At 42.1% G+C, this 23,466-nt stretch overlaps 1 protein-coding gene across 3 annotated transcripts in view; it reads right to left on the bottom strand.

The window, feature by feature from the left end:
• Positions 1-23,466, bottom strand: part of OGDHL (oxoglutarate dehydrogenase L) — a 235,275-nt gene that overhangs the window by 89,270 nt on the left and 122,539 nt on the right. For all 3 annotated transcript variants that reach the window (XM_089680055.1, XM_089680053.1, XM_089680054.1), the window contains exons 7-13: positions 18,194-18,340; positions 11,636-11,726; positions 5,005-5,184; positions 4,783-4,911; positions 4,497-4,676; positions 2,537-2,689; positions 69-171 (exon numbers count right to left, since the gene is read on the bottom strand). In XM_089680055.1, the coding sequence (XP_089536181.1) occupies positions 69-171; positions 2,537-2,689; positions 4,497-4,676; positions 4,783-4,911; positions 5,005-5,184; positions 11,636-11,726; positions 18,194-18,340 (983 nt within the window). The remainder of the gene's footprint in view (positions 1-68; positions 172-2,536; positions 2,690-4,496; positions 4,677-4,782; positions 4,912-5,004; positions 5,185-11,635; positions 11,727-18,193; positions 18,341-23,466) is intronic.

Raw genomic sequence — 23,466 nt, 5'->3', positions numbered from 1 at the left:
AAAAAAAACTATTGTAACATTCATGAACAGTCATTTTTCCAGAACCACCAAACAGATTTTTATTTTACCTGGCCAAGGAGAGTCCAACCAGTGCTTGATGTTAAGGATTTTCTTGTCCTTGGACTGTGTATATGCCTCCTCACAGATCTTGTCATACTTGGCAATCTCCTCCTGCAATAAGAGATTAGGCAAATTTATAAAAACTATAAACGAAAAAAAGGAATTGAAGTGGATATATTTCGGAAAGAGACTTAATAAATGTTACTTTTTGTAGTCTAGAAACATAAAAATAACTACAGTCATGGCCAAAAATATTGGTACCCCTGTATTTCTGCCAGATGATGATCTACTTCACCCAGAAAACGGTTTCAATTACAAGTGTTTAGGCATTCTCAGCATCAATGTCAAACCATTTCTGGGTGCTTTTTCACATGCGCTTTGGGTCATTGTCCTGCTGTAAGACCCATGACCTCTGGCGGAGACCTAACTTGCTGACACCAGGCCCGACACTGCACTCCAGAATTCTTTGATAGTCTTCAGATTTCATAATGCCATGCACACCATCAAGACATCCAGTGCCTGAAGCAGCAAATCAACCCCAAAACATCAGTGAACCTTCACCATGTTTGACTGTAGGGACTGTATTCTTTTCTTCAAAGGCCTCATTTCTTTTTCTGAAAACAGCAGAACAATGGGTTTTACCAAAAAGCTGTAATTTTGTTTCATATGTCCACAGTACATTCTCCCAAAAGAATTTTGGCTTCCTCAGGTAAGTTTTGGCAAACTCCAATCTGGCTTTTTTATAGTTCTGTGTCAGCAGTGGAGTCCTCCTGGGTCTCCTACCATAGCGTCCCTTTTCATTCAGATGGCGATGTATAGTGAGAGTTGGATCCTGTGCCTGAAGGTCAGCTTGAATTTGTCTGGAAATTGATCAAGGTTCTTTATCCAACATTCAAACAATCCGTTGCAATCTTTATCCACGTCCAGGGAGATTTGCTACAGTGCCAAGGGCTGTAAACATCTTGATAATGTTGCGCACAGTGTACAGAGGAACATTAAGATCTCTGGAGATGGACTTGTAACCTTGAGATTGTCCATGCTTTTCCACAATTTTTGTTCTCAAGTCCTCAGACAATTCTTTGCTGCTCCTTTTCTTCTCCATGCGGAACATAAAGACACACAACAGAAATTTTAACTGGTTGCCAGTGTGATTTCTATATTGTCAGCACCTGTTAATTGATACAGGTGAGCTTAATTACAAATTGCAAGTCACAAATTTGGAATGCAATTATTTCTTACAATTTTGAGGAGGTGCCAAGAATTCTGTCTATTCCATTTTTGGGGTTTTCCGTGGAATGTGTCATATTTGGCTATTTCTTTCTCCACTTGTTTGTGTCATACCAATACAAACAAAAGAAATAAACATGAGAATGCCTAAACTGCAACAATTCTCTGGGCAAAATGGTGCATTGTCTAAGAAAAATGCAGGCGTGCCAATAGTTCCCCAGAGGAAAGGCAAGAAGCATGGAGGGACTCTTTTTTTTCAATTTCAGGCGCAGGCAGCTAAAGCCACGCTGGATTCTGTAATGCTGATTGGCCGCTCACAGCCTTTCACTGGCAGAGTGATTCTTTCACTGGCGGAGTTAGGAGGGTGGAAAGTGAGGCTGTAGCCTGGCGGCAGGAGGCGATTAACCAGAGAGATGGCCAAGGGCACAGGCAGCAATGAGAACCCGGTGCACAGGCAATTTCTGTTTTCTGAGGCACAGACAAAGATACAGCCATACGCTGTAGACAGACAGACATACAGCACCTTTTGTACTGTGTGATGATCATCACGATAATGATGACGATCACATAAGCAATGTGAGATGCTTCCTGGTAGTTACACTTGTGTTTGAGGGAGATTAAAAACGTGTGGCTGAGCCACACTTTTACCTTCCCCAAACACCCCTCATTATGCTGCAAAGGCACTGCCATCATAGTATGGCAATAGTGGCGGGGTGTTGTGTAAAACCTCCTGCTGCCATACTACAGTGACAGTGCCTTTGCAGCATAATGGGGAGTGGTTGGGGAATGGTAAAAGTGTTGCTCAGCTACACATTTTTTATTGACCCTCAAACACACACACACAAGTGTAAATAAGAACTAACAGGAAGCATCTCATTGAGTGTGTGTAAATCTGACAGGCTGACTGTCGGGAAGAACTGATCCAATAACTGTGCAGCTTCCAGATTGCTTCCACACACCCCCCATGTGCCCTGCCATGCTTTCCAGGCTCTGCGCTCCCATCAGCAGACCTAGGACCTGCATGGTGGGTACCACCGGTAGATCTCCCCTTACTGTTAATGACCCGGAAGCAACATAATTGTAGCTTGATGAAGAGCAGTGTTATGCATAAAACTGCGCAGACGTACTAATTTTTGTATGAAGATACACTTGGAAGTAAAGAAAGAATTTTTGCCATTTGGAGATCTCGTTCTCATTTGTTTTTGGATGCATTCATGCAGTAATGTAATAGTGTATTGTTGGACTGTACCTCAAACTCTTGCAGGGAAACAATGCCCTCAGAGATCAGTTTGTCTGCGTACTTCTTCAACACCGGGACCTGCTTATGGATCTGTTTGTACATCAAGGGCTGGGTGAACATGGGTTCGTCCATTTCATTATGTCCACTGCGACGGTAACAGACCTATACAAATATAAAGACAATTTTAAAGTGGTTATAAAGGTTCAAGTTTTTTTACCTTCATGCATTCTATGCATGAAGGTAAAAAACCTTCTCTATGCAGCATCCCCCCAGCCCCCGCTAATACTCACCTAAGCCCTCTCCCAATTTAGTGATGTGCACTGGAGTCTCGGCTATTCTGGGACTCCCTCTCCTCATTGGCTGAGAGAGAAGAGGGAGCCATTGGCTTCCACTGCTGTCAATCACATCTAGTGCGCCAATGAGAAGAGAGAGGGTGCAGGGCCGAGCCGCAGCTACGTGTGTGAATGGACACACTGAGTAGTGGGTGCTCCCATAGCAAGCTGCTTGCTGTGTGTGCAACCGACAGGAGGGAGGAGCCACAAGTAATGGCAGGGACCCGAGAAGAGGAGGATCTGGGCTGCTCTGTGCAAAACCACTGCACAAAGCAGGTAAGTATAGGCATGTTTGTTATTTAAAAAAAATAATAATAAAATAAGCCTTTAGAATCACTTTAAAATACTTTACTATACAAAAAACAAACCGTTTTATCAACTTGTGTAGCTAGGTAACATCTATTTTTATTAAACCATAACTTATTTGTACCAGGCCTTATGCATAACAAACAAGTACAAGCAACAACTGTTGTAAAACTATGAGTAGAGTCCCAGGGGTAAATACAGACATCACACTATACTAAGCAATTGGCTCCGCCTTTTGTCAGGAATATAGCAGTGGCAAAAGAGACAGTAATTTCAGAGGGGAGATCTGATCAACAAGGGCTTCAAGAGGTACAGGAAACTCAATAAAATGCCATCATATATCTTCAGGGATCAAATAAATAAATTCAACAGATAGGGACATAAAGCAACTGTGTAGCTGGTTTAACAACTTGCCCTCCAGAAGATTTACCCCCTTCCTGACCAGGCCATTTTTTTGCGATACGGCATTACGTTACTTTAACTGACAATTGCACGGACATGCAATGCTGTACATAAATGAAATTTACGTAATTTTTTTACCCACAAATAGAGATTTCTTACTTTTTTATTTTTGCACTATAAAGAAAAAAAAACTGACAATTTTGAAATAAAAAAAAAAACCTGTTTGAATTTTTGCTGTAAAACATATCCAATAAAAAATTAAAATTTAGGCCAAAATGTATTCTGCTACATGTCTTTGTTAAAAAAAATCCTAATAAGTGTATAATCTATGGTTTATGTGAAAGTTATAGTATTCTGACACTGGGTGGGAACTGCCACTGACATCTCCAGTGACACTAATACAGTGATCATTGCTAATAATAAGCACTGACACTGTACTAATGACACTGGGCAGAAAGGGGTTAACATCTGGGGCAAACAAAAGGTTAACTGTGTGTGAGGGAGTGATTTTATTGTGTACTGTGTGCTGTTTTACTAAGCAGACCTGCTGACAGGAGAGAGATCTGTGTTTACACACAGATCTGCTCTCCACTCAGCTTCACTGATGGTCAGGAGTCCCAGCCAAAAATCAGCGGCTGGGACCCAGTGATTGACATCCTCAGGAGCCAATAGCAGCACAGCTAGGGTGGCAAGCACGCCCCTTACTCGGAAATGCAGAATCACGTATATTTACATGATTTTGCGCAGCGAAGCCACCCTGTAGCAGTACATTTGTTATGGGGTGGCTGGCAAGTGCTTAAATAAAAAAAAACAAAAATCAGACTTTTACCTTTTCTCTAAAAAACAGCAGCTGAATCAAATTAGTAATTATAAGGAAAATCCATAAAGACAATAACACTCCCTTGGGAATTGAAACCAAATACACCTACCAGGTCTATCACAACATCCTTATGAAAGGTGTTTCTCCATTCTGCAGCCACACTGCACACATACATTACTGCTTTTGGATCATCTGCATTTACATGGAATATGGGAGCATTAACCACCCGAGCCACATCTGTGGGGTATGGGGAAGAGCGGGCCATGCGAGGGTCTGTGGTAAACCCAATCTGCAAAAAAAATAAAAATGCCAGTACATCTAGTCACAATCACAAAACATTCAATAAAAAAACTTTTTAAACTTTAAGAAATAAACGTTAACTGTTAATTATTCACCTGATTGTTAACAACAACATGAATGGTTCCATTAGTGGTATAAGACGGAAGATCACTGAGATGGAAGGTCTCATAGACAACACCTTGACCAGCAAAGGCTGCATCGCCATGAACTAAAATGGACATCACCTAAATCAATAAGCAAAGCAATAAATTAATGTTATTCCTTAATGTATATTGAATTTGGGGCCCCAGTTTGAAAAGCAATTGATGTTTTTTCACCTTTTTTCCTTCATTGTCTCCTCTATAAAACTGCTCTGCTTTGGTCTTTCCCTGAACTACAGGATCTACTGCTTCTAGATGAGAAGGGTTTGCAACCAAAGATAGGGTTAACTTCTTGTTGGTGGCCCGATTGATACGTTCATGGTACATCCCCAAGTGGTATTTTACATCTCCGGATCCCTGAAACCATTAAAAACAAATATCAGCATTTATTTCATGGGACGGGGTCATAAAATGTTTATTTTGTTATTTTTTTTCCTTTTATGAATAAATATACCTTCTATTTTTAATCCACAAAGACCAAGCAGGTTATAAAAGCTCAGAGTTTTTATTAAGGGTCTAATAAAATAGCACCACATTGCATTGCCAGTTCAGTGATGTAAGGTTACACTGGAGTGTGTGTATATAGAGAATAAAAACCCCTCACATTGCGTTTGCTCTAAAAAATACAGTACATCTCTCATAAGAGATATAGTGTTGGGTCTATAGGAGAACAGGCAGAACCCACACTGCTGCAATAGACCTAGAGCTCTAAAGGAGTCTGGTTAGAAGATTAGTTACTACAGTGATTTGAACAAATGTTTTCAGGAGATTGAGGGGACATGCCATGTTAAGTGGATAGAGGTCCTTGTACAGGATTTTGAAAAATCCTTGTATTCTCCAAAAGAATGAAGGAAAATACTACTCCTTGTGCTTGGTGGCTGTAAGGAGGTGTAAGGAAAAAAGTCTTTATCACGAAACAGCAAGCAGGAACATGTAACAGAGGACAGCAGAGAGAGGACAGCAATATAGGCTTAGTATATGCAGTAACTCTGATATTTAGAATGAAAGAAAAGTCAAGGATGTCTTTTCACAAAGGTGAAACAAATTTGAAATAGAGGCATCTTTCCCTATTTTTTGGAATGAGGGTCCCTGAAGAAGTCACCTGACACGCAACATGTCAGGCGGAGCCTAGTGATGTAACTTCCAGTCATGCTCAAACTGGCAGGAGTGATGTGAGGAACCATTTTGATTGATGGCTAAGATATGCTTTTGATTCATTACTTTTGTGAGTGCATTTTTTACATGAATAAAGTGTTCATATTTTATGGGGTTGCACTATGATCTATTCCCTTTATCTTTTATCATATACACCTTAATCCCACTGGATATCCGAGAGTATGTTCCCTTAAAGCAGTGGTTCTCAACCTTTCTAATGCCGCGACCCCTTAATACAGTTCCTCATGTTGTGGTGACCCCCAACCATAAAATTATTTTCGTTACTACTTCATAACTGTAATTTTGCAGTGGGAAGAGTAGTGCCACATCATTGGTGTCAGTGAGAGGAGTAGTGCCACATCACTGATGTCAGTGGGAGGAATAGTGTCCCATCACTGATGTCAATGGGAGGAGTAGTGCCACATCATTGGTGTCAGTGGGAGGAATAGTGTCCCATCACTGATGTCAATGGGAGGAATAGTGTCCCATCACTGATGTCAATGGGAGGAATAGTGTCCCATCATTGGTATCAGTGGTAGGAATAGTGCCCTATCATTGGTGTCAGTGGTAGGAATAGTGCCCCATCATTGGTGTCAGTGGGAGGAATAGTGCCCCATCATAGGTGTCAGTGGGGGGAATAGTGTCCCATCATTGGTGTCAGTGGGAGGAATAGTGCCCCATCATTGGTGTCAGTGGGAGGAATAGTGCCCCATCATTGGTGTCAGTGGGAGGAATAGTGCCCCATCATTGGTGTCAGTGGGAGGAATAGTGCCCCATCATTGTTGTCAGTGGGAGGAATAGTGCCCCATCATTGGTGTCAGTGGGAGGAATAGTGCCCCATCATAGGTGTCAGTGGGGGGAATAGTGCCCCATCATTGGTGTCAGTGGGGGGAATAGTGCCCCATCATTGGTGTCAGTGGGGGGAATAGTGCTCCATCATTGGTGTCAGTGGGAGGAATAGTGCCCCATCACTGGTATCAGTGGAAGGAATAGTGCCCTATCATTGTGTCAGTGGGAGGAATAGTGCCCCATCATTGGTGTCAGGGGGAGGAATAGTGCCCCATCGTTGGTATCAGGGGGAGCAATAGTGCCCCATCGTTGGTGTCAGTGGGAAGTATAGTGCCCCATCGTTGGTGTCAGTGGGAGGAATAGTGCCCCATCGTTGGTGTCAGTGGGAGGAATAGTGCCCCATCGTTGGTGTCAGTGGGAGGAATAGTGCCCCATCGTTGGTGTCAGTGGGAGGAATAGTGCCCCATCGTTGGTGTCAGTGGGAGGAATAGTGCCCCATCGTTGGTGTCAGTGGGAGGAATAGTGCCCCATCGTTGGTGTCAGTGGGAGGAATAGTGCCCCATCGTTGGTGTCAGTGGGAGGAATAGTGCCCCATCGTTGGTGTCAGTGGGAGGAATAGTGCCCCATCGTTGGTGTCAGTGGGAGGAATAGTGCCCCATCGTTGGTGTCAGTGGGAGGAATAGTGCCCCATCGTTGGTGTCAGTGGGAGGAATAGTGCCCCATCGTTAGTGTCAGTGGGAGGAATAGTGCCCCATCGTTGGTGTCAGTGGGAGGAATAGTGCCCCATCGTTGGTGTCAGTGGGAGGAATAGTGCCCCATCGTTGGTGTCAGTGGGAGGAATAGTGCCCCATCGTTGGTGTCAGTGGGAGGAATAGTGCCCCATCGTTGGTGTCAGTGGGAGGAATAGTGCCCCATCGTTGGTGTCAGTGGGAGGAATAGTGCCCCATCGTTGGTGTCAGTGGGAGGAATAGTGCCCCATCGTTGGTGTCAGTGGGAGGAATAGTGCCCCATCGTTGGTGTCAGTGGGAGGAATAGTGCCCCATCGTTGGTGTCAGTGGGAGGAATAGTGCCCCATCGTTGGTGTCAGTGGGAGGAATAGTGCCCCATCGTTGGTGTCAGGGGGAGGAATAGTGTCCCATCGTTGGTGTCAGTGGGGGGAGCAATAGTGCCCCATCGTTGGTATCAGTGGGGGGAGCAATAGTGCCCCATCGTTGGTATCAGTGGGGGGAGCAATAGTGCCCCATCGTTGGTGTCAGTGGGGGGAGGAATAGTGCCCCAACATTGGTGTCAGTGGGAGGAATAGTGCCCCATCGTTGGTATCAGTGGGAAGTATAGTGCCCCATCGTTGGTGTCAGTGGGAGGAATAGTGCCCCATCATTGGTGTCAGTGGGAGGAATAGTGCCACATCATTGGTGTCAGTGGGAGGAATAGTGCCCCATCGTTGGTATCAGGGGGAGCAATAGTGCCCCAACGTTGGTGTCAGTGGGAGGAATAGTGCCCCAATGTTGGTGTCAGTGGGGGGAGGAATAGTGCCCATCGTTGGTGTCAGTGGGGGGAGGAATAGTGCCCATCGTTGGTGTCAGTGGGGGGAGGAATAGTGCCCATCGTTGGTGTCAGTGGGGGGGGGAATCGTGCCCCATCGTTGGTGTCAGTGGGGGGGAATCGTGCCCCATCGTTGGTATCATTTGGGGGAGGAATCGTGCCTCATCGTTGGTGTCAGTGGGAGGAATAGTGCCCCATCATTGGTATTAGTGACACCAATGATTGGGCACTATTCCTCCCACTGACACCAATGATACTTACCTTGCTGACCCCTGCTCCAGCCTGGGCTCGCTCGCTCCCTCCCTCTCCCATGGTACAGACACTTACCGGTCAGATGTCTTCCTTCTCCGGCCGCTCTCCTCCTCTTCACTCGCTCGATCTTCGCGGTTCCGCTCGGCTCCTCCTTTCCAAGCTCCACCTCCTCGCCGGTGATTGGCCGCCTGTGTGCATCTCCTGAGCTACAGTTCCAGCGGCCAATCACCGACGAGGATTGATCCCGGGGGTGTGTCCAGATGACAGGGACGGCATGTCATCCCGCCCACACCTGGAGTCGGATCAAGGAGCGGTGTCTCGGTTCCTAAGGCCATCGGAAATATGTGTTTTCCGATGGTCTTAGGCAACCCCTGGGAAAGTGTCGTGCGACCCCCAGGTTGAGAACCGCTGCCTTAAAGGCCCAGACCTAATGAAGTAGCTACTAAGGGTCAGCAGTGGATAAGTAGAATCTGGTTTCATCCCTAAGCGTGTATGACCTATCTGTTAGGTCAGGAAAGAAGATGAGTGCATGGTGCACCTACTCGGTGAAGGGAAACACCACGATATAGTCGGCACGATGGAGTAATACATATATGTTCACCATAATTCGGAGTCACATATAATTTGTCTAATGTGAGTGGATACTGTAACATGTTTAATTTTTTTGGTTATATAAAAACGGTGTTGCACTATGGTATGTTTTTGTTTTATTTTGCATGGATCTGGAGTTTAAAGAAGCATAATACGTGGAAGGAACACATCACGGATCAGAAATTCGAAGACACATTTTCCTTATAACGTGTGTTTTTGGCCTATTATAATTTATATGTCAATGGTCAAGGTCAGCAGGGAGTGGGGCCACAAGTAAAGCACGGTGTTGATTATGGCTGGATGATAACGCAACATATACTGAATTGGACGTTTATTATCTGTTAAATTTCTTTTCTGTGCACAGTCATTTTAGGTTTCCAAAGATTATGGTTCTATTTATGATGAGATAGCGCACCACAGTTTTTTCATTTGTTTCTAGGAATAGGCTTCTTTTTAGTGCCTGGGAGAATATGTGGGTGTCTTTCTATCCAGTGACTAGAATGCACTGCTCCAACCAATGATTTCACAGTAGCCAGCATGTGGCGAGAAGTTATCTAATAAAAAGTAAGAATCTCCTTTGCTTTCTGAAAATAGAAGAGCAGCAGGCAGTTAAGGGAGAGGTAAAGGAGTATTTATAGGTGTCAGCAGCCGGTGATTCCAGAAGTAGCAACAGCCTTTAGAACAGATCCAGACACAGTGGCAGAACATTTTGCTTTAGTCAGACAGGCCACATGTTGTATGTCTGTGAAGCAGTCCGAATTAGGGGACTGGAGCGGTGTCAGTGTAAGACCTTGCTCTGGGACAAGGGAACTGCCATCAATCTAAGAGGAATGTGGAGGAATTAATTTTTTTCATAAAAGTAGGCCAATATGTATTCTGCTACATATTTTTGATAAAAAATTCCCAATTAGCGTATATTGATTGGTTTCCACAAATGTTATATAGAGTCTACATATTATGGTATATATACTGGAATATTTTATTTATTTATTTTAACACTAGTAATAGCAAGGATCAGTGACTTATAGCGGAACTGCGATATTGCGGCAGACAATCTGACACTTTGTGGGAACCAGTGACACGAATACAGCGGTCAGTGTTAAAAATATACACTGTCACGTACACAGGCTGGGAAGGGGTTAACATCTATGGCGATCAAAGTGTGTGCCTAACAGTGCTTGGCATATGTGCTGTGAGGTGTATTTACTAGGGGATGTGCAGGATTTTATTCCCTGCTTTGCAAAACCCAGCACATCGCCACTGACAGGACACAGCTCTGCCTTCTTTACATAGGCAGAGCTGTGTTCTGAGTCTTTCATCAACGATGAGCATGTGCCAGTGGGTATCAATTGGCTGGCACAAGCTGATTAGCTTGTGCTGTGACAAATCACAGCAGAAGCAGCATGACGAGCGAGAGGAGACCGAGGAGCGTACGTTCCTCGATCTCATCTACAGTGAATAAAGTTTTCAGAGCTGTTACAGCCAGGGAAGCAGCTAACCAAGCACAATCTGTGTGCAAATCTAAAGGGCAAACCAGTTTTACATTTCCATATCATTGGTCCCTATATTAGTCCAGACTTCGCATTTCACAATGGGCATACCCTTGGAAAGGTTTTCAGAGTCTGGAAACCATAGGAATGTACAGCGGCCCTGGACCTGTATAGCACCTTGTGGTTAACTACACACACTGCACTAAGTGCAGAAGTCTGTTCTCCAGGTTTTACAGAGTTTGCTCTAATCTGGAAGCACTGCTCTATCATCATCAGTGCTCCATCATCTAAAGGACAATAGTAAAAAACAGAGGTCTCAAGATGTGAGGTAAGGTTATAGGAAGTGCGCTCACAAAGTTTTGCCACTGTCCATTCACCTGAAGGTAGCTGCCTATAAGAAAAGGTCTATGAATATCCTACCTGTGTAATGTACTGTACGATTAAGATATTACTCTTTTATTCCTACACCAACATCTAAAGTATTAGTAATACTCATTGGAGTTTAAAGTGAGTGCACCAGTTATTTTATCTTTGCAGCACCTGTCTGATGCTGAACATCATGTGGGCTGGTATCAGCATGGTAATAACTCCAACAGTGCATCATACATGGAAATTCTAGCTTGTACGCCTAATATTTATAAAGTAGTTTCTTGATCATTTTATCAGCAGTCTTTCATCATCAGACAATAAATTGTTCATGCTAGTTAATGTAAGTAACCTATAGAACATTGTCTCATAAAAGCCAAGAACTGAGATTATACAGAAGTAAAATGAAGAACCTGCAAGAATACCTAGCAACCTAGCGTAAACAAACTTTCATCCAAATGTGCCTTCTACAGTCTTGTGAAGGTGTATGTTGGATGATTGTGTCACTTAAAATGCTATATTATTATTACATGCTGACATTTTTGGTAATAAAACTGAAAAAGTGTTTCTTCTGATACCACATATATACAGTATATTCATTTCTTTGACATGAAGACCATTACCTCATCTGAAGCCTCCAGCTTAGGGTCAAACTGGCAAAAGATCTGCTCCAAATCTTTGCGGATCACATTTGCTAAGACATTTAGTCTTCCTCTGTAAAGAACACATGATAAATGTGCAATGCATTACAGACAGCTTTGTACTCCACTACAATCTGTGACAAAACAAACTTATTGTAGTCACAAAACTGAAGAAAAATATTCCACTCACCAAACAGCAGAGCAAATCACAACACTTAATCCTTGACTTGAAGAAAAGGGAAAAGCTGTCTAGTAACTAAGGTTAATGTTGCCTGCCTGCTGCCTTTAGTAGTGCATGTGTAAGAAATAGCATATGTTTCCTATCTGTCATGTAACCGCAGTTATGGGTCCTGAGTGGCTTGGTTAGAGCATACAATGCTGATGAATTCCTAGAACAGTGATGTCACCGCACTGGCACCAATGCTCTTGGCATAGACCAGGTAACCTCCCACCAACTGTACCAGCTACCCAGGACTTGGAGCTGCGCAGTTAAATGACCATTAAGTAACCAATAAAAACAAAGATTTACAGTAAACTGCTATTTATTACAAACTGTATGCAGCGGACAGGCAAGCTAGATTTAGTATACAGCGTTTTGTTCTCAGAAACTTTTTTTCCTCATATGCATGAACACAGGATTTATGTTCTACCTGTAAAATCTTTTTTCTAACAGAATAAGTTAAAAATATGGGCTATCTGGAATGATGCACAAGGTATCTTTCTTATATAATTTCTGGTAGCTACAGATATCAGACAACAATTTTCTTTCCTATGTGAAATATTACTCCATACTCACTTAAGCTGCTACACACACACACACACTACTGAGACACTGGGCCATCCCAAAGCAGTCTGAGGAGTGGGAAACACAGCAAACAAAATGCCAACAAGGTGTAACTTGAGGCTACTTGAGACTCAAAGAGCTGCCTATAGCAGCCAGACCTTGCATCGGCAGAGGCTTGAACATCCATCTGGTAAAACTTAAACTAGAAGGCGTGAATGAAAGACCAGGTGTCGGCTTTGCAAATCAGGAAAACAAATGCCTGATACTGAAAAGCCCAAGAGGCACTTATTGATCTAGTAGAATGTGCCTTGACAGGAAAGGATAGAACCTTAGTCTTAACATATAAAGGTAAAACTGTGGGTTTTTTTTTTTGTTACTTTTGGATAGAGTAGAAAGGAATTAGAACACCTCTTAGATTGTTTGTGCTGTCTGTTCCCCCGACAGGGAGATTCACGTTTTCTATTTGTCCTATTTACTATTATCATTGAAAGTGAGAGTTCCAGCACCCCCAACCCATGAGCCCATCAGCCTGTGACAGCGAACAGGGGTTCCTCTCCCACGCAGCCCCTGTCATATTTAAAATCAGTGTGGCTGCGAAGATGGTGGGAATCTGTGATTGAATAAACTATAAGTCATGTCTTCCATCGAGGCAGATGGATTGTAGTTCTCAATAGACTATTAGTGCAATTTTCAATGCATTTATAGTTCGTTAACACTTTCTCCAGGTTTCTAACTGAAAGTCCGTACAGAGGTATAGGCAGCAAACTGAAGGACATGTCTGCAGGAGTCTGACATTGTACCCACAATCCACTGATCACAGGGTACAATGCTTAGCAGTCTCCAGTGGGAAAACATAATAAACGCTAATTTTTGTTCCTGCAAAAATATGTGCACATATTAATTTTTTTCTTAAAATAAAACTTTGCTATTAAGCTGATAGGCTTGAGTGATGAGCTGCCTAAGCTATCTATAAATAGTGGGGAGAAAGGCATGTCAACCCCCACAGGGTCCCTCAGGAATGACAAAGAGGGTGACTGTAAATCTAAAAGGAGACAGCAGGCAAATAAATGTTCTGGAGGAAGACAGAGGGATGGAAGTGCAATGTCCTGGTTAAGATGGAAGGAAGACATCACCTTAGTGAGAAAGTAGGCCCTAGACCTCAAGACAACCTTTTGCTCTTGGAAGCGCATGAAAATGGTCTTTATAAGAAAAGGTGGCCAACTAAGAAACTTGTCTTGTAGAGGTAATGGCAGCGAGACAGGGAGAAAGACCACCTTGTGAGGGAGGAAAGACAGAAGGATATTTCTGAAAGGTTCAAAGGAAAGAAAGAACCGACAGAGCCAGACTGAGGTTTCATGAAAGCAGAGATGGACACTTGGGTGGAACCAATGTACAAAGTATTTTACTGAAGATTGAGAGGCAAGATTGTCTTTGGGAAAGAACCGCTGGTGCAGAGATCTAATCCTAGTGCTTGGGGCCAACCACTGATTCAGACAAAAACAGGAGAAAATTTAAGAAGTGTCCACACCGAGTATTTCCTGAATAGAATTTCCATACAGTTACATATATTATAGGTTTGAAAAAGATACTGGTCCATACAGTTCAACTTATATGTGTGTGATTTTTATTCTCTAACAATTCTTATAGCCTTGTATATTCTGTTTCTTGAGGAAGACATCTAAAGTTTTTTGAAGCTGTCAATGCTCTCAGCCAGTATCAATTCCTCAGGAAGGATGTTCCATGTTTTTACTGCTCTAACAGTAAAGAATCCTTTCCACAGTCTAAGGTTACACCTCCTTTCTTTTTTGGTTACCAATCCTCCGTATACGATGAACCATGGCTTTGTAAAGAGGTAGAATTATTGATTTATCTCTGTAATGTATGCCCTTTTAATGAATAACAGTATTTTGCTAGCTTTGTTAGCTCAACTTGTCATTGCATGATATTGCTTGGGAAAAAAATTATGGCAGGGCAGCATGGAGGTCTGCTAATCCTTGCAGAGACACTGGCAGTTAAAGAAGATAAAGAGGGGCAGAAGCAGAGTTAGAAATTCTAGCTTGTAGGCCCAGGACACCAGGTCCTTCACCAATGCATACAATGTACTTTAGACTAAAAGTAACTGCAAATCCTAACAGACATTCCCCCACTTTGGTAAGAGGGGGCACGCCTTCACTGTGAAGAGGACTTGATCACAGGTTTGGAATCTAAAGTTTGCAAGCAAACCAAATCCTGGAAATGGGCTTAGAGGACAGAGAACTAAAGCAACTCTGTTTTGTTCAGGAGTTAGAAGGCTGTTTTCTATCTTGAGTCTTAGCTTTGCTGTGGAGAAAGGTTACCCCTTTCCCCCAGTGACCCCTTTTATAAAGTTATTCAGGGAAGTGCCAAAAATGTACATACACAGTAAGCAGTTTGTGTACTGCTCTAAAGAAGACTAATATTTAAAGTAGAACTATAGGTAAACCTTTTTTTTTTCCATTTTGAATAGAGTAAAGGAGGGTTATAACCCCTGATTTTTTTTTTACAATCTGGAGAGATTTACCTTCACTTCCTGTCCCATAGCCAAAGCAGAAAGTGAGAAGAAATCCCTGCAAATTAAGGGAATTCCTTGGGGAATGCCAGGTTACCAGAAATGGTGTCCTCATTGGAAAAATGTCTCCTATATTAATTTTTCTGGGGACAACCCAAAATTTGGGGTTACTTTCACTTTTAATGATAACAGAAAGCAAGACAAATAGAGAGGGTGAATCTCCCTAATGGGGGCTCAGACAGCAATAGAACCTAATAGGTGTTCTAATCCGACTCCATGCTATCCAAAACTAAAAAAGAAAAAAAGTTTTGCCTATAGTTATACTTTAAGCCAAATATTCCCTCTTCAGAGAGGAAACTCATTCTGGATATGAGACAGGCCATATTCACAAGCCCATCACCTCAGTAGTATAGGGCAACATGAATGAGTTCTAACTGTTACAAAAGTATCTGATAAGATTGTGTCAGGAGACTTGAATTTATTCTTATTCCAAAGCCCTAAGGTTTGACAAATGGCCATTCTTGGTTTTGCTCTGCCATGGAAAAGAGGGAATTATCTTTAAACAATGGAATGTTCTCAACAGGGACAGTCGGTTTTGTAAGGCAAGAAAGGGATGCAAGGGACCATTTCTTGGCAAACACCTCTTCAATGGGGTATTGTTGGGTAGAATGTTTGATAGGGGAAAACAACTTTTCAGGACCAATCACCATACAATAGTGGCTGTAGTAACTAGTGCACTGGAAAAGTACTGACAATAGGTTGGGGACTTTGAAGAAGCCAAAACTGGTAACCCTAGAGGATGCAGACTCAGGTTACTCCAGTTCAAAACATGTACACATCAAATCAATAAGGCCTCGATGGTATCTTTAGGCCTAGAAGTTATGTCAGCAGACCGAGGCTGCCTAAGTACTAGATCATCCAAAAGGGATAAAACTGCACCCCCTTCATCCTGAGCTGTATATGCAAGAGCAGATGCAGGCATATCAGAGATGGACTCTGGAGAAGAAGGCACAGAAATACATTTATGACCCCTGCATGTTAAGTCAGCAATCATAGCAGTGATTTTTAGCATAACATCCAACATGGTCAATTGGAAAATTCCTCCCTGGAGGAGAGAGCTACATCAGACAAAGCCAATGAAGACCCTGAGTGGTGTGTAGACTCAAGCAGAGAAGAGTGAACAAGGCTGTCCATGTTAGTTCCAAAGAAGTGCTGCAAACTGGCCAAGAGCTGTCAGTGAACTGAAATCTGGACAGGCCTGCAGGGCCAGTACCTTTGTTCTAAAAGACTGCTATAGTGTGTGGAAGTGAGCCAAACCAAAACCAATATGAAACTCAGATGCAGGAGTTAAGAGCCCTTCTGTGACCAAGTCACAATAGGTAGCAGCAAAGGAGGACTGACCCTGGGATCCTCACGGGGAGCAGCAAAGCTTCTACTGAGGCTGAAGGGTTGTAGAGGCAGAGGAAAAGTGCACATGAATAGAGGCAATATGACGTGGGTGAAGGTGCGCTAATATGGTAGGCACAACACTTAATAAAGTGTGTCACAGTGCCATGTTCCCCAAAGTGCTTGAAACACATACATTGTATGAAAGCAATGTCCTCCCTGCTCCATAGGGGATTTGCCAGAACTGAACTGCACAGTCACAGGCACTTTGCAACACTGTAAAATTAGGGAGTATTAATCCACAAAGGGGAAACACAGAACGTACAGCACATATGTAAGGTAACGTCTACAGCCTTGGAAAAATCAGTATGTAAATGGATAGAAAACTGGCTAAAAGATCATATTCAGAGAGTAGTGGTTAATGATTCATACTCTGAATGGTCTAGGGTTGTTACTGGTGCACCCCAAGGTTCAGTGTTGGGACCCTTACTTTTTAATTTAGTTATAAACAATATAGGATTAAAAATCCCATTTCAGTCTTTGCAGAGGACACCAAGCTGTTCAGTGGAATAACGTCCTTACAGGATGTCTTCAACTTACAAGCCGACCTCCATGCACTGTTTAATTGGGCAACTATGTGGCAAATGAGGTTTAATGTTGATAAATGTAAGGTTATGCACTTGGGGGCTAAGACTGTGCATGCATCATACATACTAGGGGGAGCACAACTGGGGGGATTCAATGGTGGAGAAGGATCTGGGAGTTCTGATAGATCACAAGCTTAATAATGGCATGCAATGCCAAGCTGCGGTTCCTAAATCGAGCAAAATCCTCTCTTGTGGTAAAAGAGGTATAGACTCCAGAGAGAGATATCATATTACCCCTGTACAAATCACTAATAATACCTCATCTGGAATATGCAGTTCAGTTTTTGGGCACCAATTCACAAAAAGAACATTGGGGAACTGGAGAATGTGCAGAGAAGGGCAACCAAACTGATAAGAGGCATGGAGGAACTCAGCTATGAAGAAATATTAGAGGAACTGAATTTATATTCTCTCTTGAGAAGAGGAGATTAAGGAAGGATATGATCAACATGTATAAATACATCAGTGGTTCATATATAAATCCTGTATAATAATAATAATTAATTTTTAATATTCAGAGCAAACTCATCCATCCATCCATGTTTACATGCTTTATTTTGCTAAGAAATAACTTTGGATCCCCTGTCTTCTTTGTCTGTGGCCATCTTGCGTAAGGGCAGATGGCTCATTTAACAATTACTTCCTGGAATCCATCTGCCCTTAGCTCAGGCATGCAGGCAAGAGGGTGTGTTTAGCGGAGAAAAAAAACTCCTTTTCTCCTCCCTTCCTGAAGACTCATGGGATGTGTGACATTATTTATCTAGGCCTGGAAACTAGGAAGTAACTGAAGAAATGAAAAAACATTTAAAACAAGTAAATATGATATACAGTACTTTCCTATTTACTAATGCTAGCAGCATACAGATTAAAAATAGAGTGAACTTCCTCTTTAACGTATGCTTTGGAGTGAATAAACTTTTCAGAATGAAAACTCATTACCCCTCTGGAATAAAGATACCAGTCCATTAACTTGGTGTGCTAGGAAATACAATTCAGAGAAAGTAAAAAAAATGTGCTGTTAAGGTCTAACAGCTAGGTTTGCCAAAAACGTTAAACCCATATGCCCAAACATTTTGATGTTTATAACATAAGCAACAAATCACCATATTTTCTGGCTCAACAAAGAATGACTGTATATCCTTTGAGAAAATGTTTTCAATCTTAGCAAAGCATACAGTGTACGTATATAACCCTACCTATGAGGCATTCCCAGGATGACATACTCCAGCCCCATCTCACTGGACTTATCAATGAGCATTTTCAAAGCAGGGATCATGACTTCACAGCCTTCTAGACCAAATCTCTTCTCTGAAGACCACTTGCGAGCTAGAAAATCTTCAAACCTTCAAATTAAAGATATTTAATTTGATTTCACTTTACAAAAGGGATAACTAAGTAAATATACACATTCATTGAGGAACATAGCAAAAAAACAAAAAAACTAAAAGGATGTAGGAAAATTTTTTTCTTGCTCATCAGTTTATTCACAGATAGATTTTTTTTAAATTAATTAGTCTGTTAATATTCCACAGGAAAACATTTTTCCTAACATTTGGTCAATGTTGAATAACAATGATATTAAAAATATAGCAAGCAATTGCATTTCATGTGGCCAGGGCGTTTCTTTAACATCTTCAGGGGAAAGTGCTTCCATTTCCCCTGAAGACGTTATTTGTAACTAAATGCTGCATCGGGCAGGGCACAGTGTCTGACATCATTATGTTTTCGCGCATGCGCACTAGTTATTGATGCCGGTAGCGCAATTTTTTTTATCGTATTTTAACGTTTGCACTCTAACTTTATTTGAAAGCGTATATACTACAATTAGCGTCTTTTAAACAGTATGTGCTGTGTGCTTCCTTTTTAATTATATGGTCCAATTCGGGAAGATGTGTAGCGGCCTGAGTGGTTGAATATTGGAGGTCCCACAGTCATGTGGGGTCAAATAGAAAAAGTATACACACCCCTGTGAAAATATCAGGTTTCTGTGATGTAAAAAAATGAGATAAAGATAAATAATTTCAGAACTATTTCCACTTTTAATGTGACCTATAAACTGTACAACTCAATTGAAAAACAAAAAAATCTTTTGGGAAGGGGGGGGGGGGGGAGTAAACATAAAAAACTAAAATAATGTGGTTGCATAAGTGTGCACACCTCTTATGACTGGGGATGTAGCTGTGTTCAGAATTTAGCAATCACATTCAAAATCATGTTAAATAGGAGTCAGTACACATTTCAAGTGCCTCTGATTAACCTCACATAATGTTCATCTGTTCTAGTAGGTCTTTCCTGACATTTTCTTAGTCGCATCCTACAGCAAAAGCCATGGTTCGCAGAGAGCTTCCAAAGCATCAGAGGGATCTCAATGTTAAAAGGTATCAGTCAGGAGAAGGGTACAAAAGAATTTACAAGGCATTAGATATTCCATGAAACTCTGTGAAGACGGTCATCATCAAGTGGAGAAAATATGGCGCAACAGTGATATTACCAAGAATTGTAAGCTCGAAAGAGCAGGGCCCTCGAACCCCTCGTGTAGTGTATTGTTACTGTCTTGTCTCATGTTCTGTCCCCCTTGCTACTGTACAGCGCTGAGCATACCCTTTGGCACTATATAAATACTGTATAATAATAATAATAATACCAAGAACTGAACGTCCCTCCAAAATTGTTGAAAAGAGGAGAACAAAACTGGTCTGGGAGGCTGCCAAAAGGCCTACTGCAACATTAAAGGAGCTGCAAGAATATCTGGCAAGTACTGGCTGTGTGGTACATGTGACAACAATCTCCCATATTCTTCGGGCTATGGGGTAGAGTGGCAAGACCGAAGCCTTTTCTTACAAAGAAAAGAATCCAAGCCCGGCTAAATTTTGCAAAATCACATCTGGCTTCACCAGAAGAAGATTAAAGTTTTGAAATGGCCCAGCCAGAGTCCAGACCTGAATCCGATCAAAAATATGTAGGGTGATCTGAAGAGGGCTGTGCACAGGAGATGAGCTCGCAATCTGACAGATTTGGAATGTTTTTGTAAGAGTGGGCAAATATTGCCAAGTCAAGATGTGCCAAGCTGATAAGACTCATACCCAAAAAGACAAAGAGTGATGTAATAAAATCAAAAGGTACTTCAACAAAGTATTAGTTTAAGGGTGTGCACACTCATGCAACCATATTATTTTAGTTTTTTATTTATACTTCCCTCTAACTAAAAGATTTCAGTTTGTTGTTCAACTGAGTTGTACAGTTTATAGGTTACATTAAAAGGTGGATAAAGATTTGAAATGATTTATCTCATTTTTTTACATCACAGACACCTGACATTTTAACCGGGGTGTGTAGACTTTTTATATCCACTATATGCCCTGGAAACCATCCATGTGGGTCCTGTGAGATGTCCATGAGATCCTGGAAAATACATCTGTGTGGGTCTGGAGCAGGAAGGAACGTGGAATGGTCGTATTACAGCAACCGCTTTTGGACCTCCTTGCAGTATTGGGGTCATATTACAGAGTAAAAAGAGTTTGGCTATCTTTTCTGGTAGTGTTGGCTGGATTGGTTTGTTTTAATCCTTGTACAAGATTATTTGAATCTTTTGTTTTCACTTTTATTTTGTTTTTAATATTATTTTGAACAGAAAAAGGACTGTTTTGGGGATTTTTTCTTTCAAACAAATTGCACGTGGTGTATTGTAGATTTAAAGGGACATTACCTATGTTTGTGAACACTGAGGATAGTGCTTTACATGTATGGTTTTAGATAACTAAACGTACACATTTACTGAGGAATATAAAAATAAATTACCAATGAATCAGACACAGAACAGAATGGGAAACAGAATGGCCAAGGCTGAGATCTATCCCTTAAAAGCACTCAAGACGAGAGACATCGCCACACAAGACTGGAGAAAAGCCAAAATGCACCCCACAACTGCTTTCAGAGATGAAACTTACAAGCCACACAGCAGGCAAAGTAAGCCTTTCATATACGATGGTACACACTCCTGGAGTTCAAAAATCTTGCCCCGAGAAGGGTAGGAAATACAGTGTTAGAAATACCTGCCTGTCCCTTAGGACATAGAGTTCAACAGCCATACACTCAAAGCCAGCAACTATAAAGCAACTATAAAGCAGGATGGAAGGTCAGACCCTGTGACAGCAAGTCTGTTAAACTGGAAGAGCCCAAGGCTGGCCTGCCAAGAGATGTACTAAGTCTGCATACCATGTTGTTATTGACCAAGCAGGTGAGATTGGAAACAGCAGAAAGTCCTTTACCTTTTTACCTGGGCATCCACTGCAAACACCTGAGGATCTCTGGTCCGGGACAACACCTTCCCAGTTTGTTACTTAATCTGGATGCCAAGAGATCCACATCCAATGTTTCCCATAGTAGAAAAGATTCTGCGAATGGGTGCAGGGCCCCCTGGGTTAACCTGTTGACAGCTGTTAAAGTCAGCCTGACATTTTTCCACAACGGTATGTGTATAACTGAGAAGGCCAAAACAGAAAGTTTTATCCAAGACAAGATCAAGTTCCCTTCTTCCTAAGCAGGACAACTACTTTCCCTTTCTTGATAGCTGATGAATGCCACTGCCATTAAATTGTTAAACTGCCCTTGATAGGGAAGGCAAACAGACCAGTGCAAGAGAGCCAGCTGATTTGCCCGAAGCTCTGTGATGTTGATCAGCAATCTCCACTTCACTGACGACCAAGTTCCCTGGACTGAGAGGTTCTCCAGAACACCCCAAAAGCTGGCATTCAAAGTCAAGATATTCCACTTAATGGGAAGGATTATCCCCAGGATTTGGTGGAGCACCACTATTCCAGAGCTGATTCAACCTTGGGAGCCAGATACATTGGCTAATCCAAGGACTCCTGCCGCTTGTACCAACCAACAGAATATTGAGTTGAAGACCCCTATAGTAAAACTAAGCATATGGGATGGCATCGTAAGTAGCTTCCATCTTCCCAAGCACCTTGAAGAATAGAGGGACTTCGCAACAACCTCAGAGACTCCTCCTGGGATTGAAGAGACAGGCATTTATCTGGTAGAAGCAGTACTTTTGCCTGTATTGTGTCAAGGATTAATCTTAAGTACTCTAGATCAGCCTTTTAAAACCAGGGGCCCTGGGGTGCCTTGAGATTTCTTCAGGGGTGCCTTGGCAAAATGTCTAAAAACTGGCCAAAACTGGTATACAAGCCAGCAGGTTTTCATTGCGCCTGCCTTTTAGCTAAAAAAAAAAAAAAAAAAAAAAAAAAAAAGCCACAGGTTTTCATTGTGCACCAATATGACCTTCTAGCTGCCGGAATCCTGACAACCAATGACATCATTAGTTGATAAGGAGGATGTTGGTCGCCTGCACAGCATCCTTGTTTGACCCTCCCCTGGCTTTTTCCATCAGCACTGGGGTCACATTAACTGAGTGAAGGAGAGAAACTGAGGGAGAAGAGAAACACTGGAATACTAGTCAGTACCAGTGTGCAAAAGCGTATTTGCTTTGTTGTAAATCACTTTGTTGGGAGTCCTACATGTGTAGATGTTGCTGCGTTATATAAAACTATTAGAATAGTTTTACATTTTCAGAATGGGATGCCTCAAGACTGTCTATATTTTATAAGGATGCCACGGGATTTAACTTTGTCCATAATATTAAAGGGTGCCTTAACTAAAAAAAAGGTTGAGAAACACTGCTCTAGATGTTGTGTTAGAACCAGAGCCAACTATTGAAGATTCAGCACCCATCTGAACTGAAGTATCTGAACTAATTGCACCCTTAGAAGCAGATTGCCTAGATACTCTACAATGGCAATACCCTGGATCCTCAATAACTCCACAATGGGAGCCAACATCCTGGTAAACGCTCTGGGAGTGGTGGAAAGAGCAAAAGGCAACGCCAAAAACTAGTAGTAGCAATTTACAGTGAATTGCAGAAACCATTAGTTAGGCTGGAAAATCTGGACACGTAGATAGATATCCTTGATATCCATTGATGACAACAGGTCTCCCTGATGAAGCTGCAAAGAAAACAACTCTTTTTGTGAGTTCAAAGATACCCTCAAGAACATTAAGCATGGAGGAAGAAAGAAGTGAAATTCTACCTTGTAACCTCTAAAAAACATGCTGCAGATCAAGTTGTCTGTGACTTCCAGAAGCCAGATAGCCATGGAGGCTGAAAGATGTCTTCACACCCTTGTGAGGTGGGGTTCCACTTCACTATGAAAATTATTTGCTTCTGGATTAAAAGGGCTAGGGGGTCCAATTCACTTATGAAACTAGGACATAGGTTTCTGCTTGGAGCTCGGGGTTCTTCCTGCATTGTGAGTGTGGCACAGGTTTCTGACCTGTCACCTTCTTCTTTATGGGTAAAAGTGTGCTTTTCCCCACAATCCTACTTTCTGGATGAAGGAATCCAAGTTCTGTCGATCACCATTTGAGCCATAGGATTCTTAATTGGACAGATATGGTGCCCAACTGG

Source organism: Staurois parvus, unplaced genomic scaffold (genome assembly GCF_062004578.1).
Source record: "Staurois parvus isolate SC_StPar_1 unplaced genomic scaffold, SC_StPar_1.0 ptg000234l, whole genome shotgun sequence".
Lineage (NCBI taxonomy): Eukaryota > Metazoa > Chordata > Amphibia > Anura > Ranidae > Staurois > Staurois parvus.
Note: the sequence above shows the minus strand (reverse complement) of the source record. Positions and strands in the feature narration are given on the sequence as shown.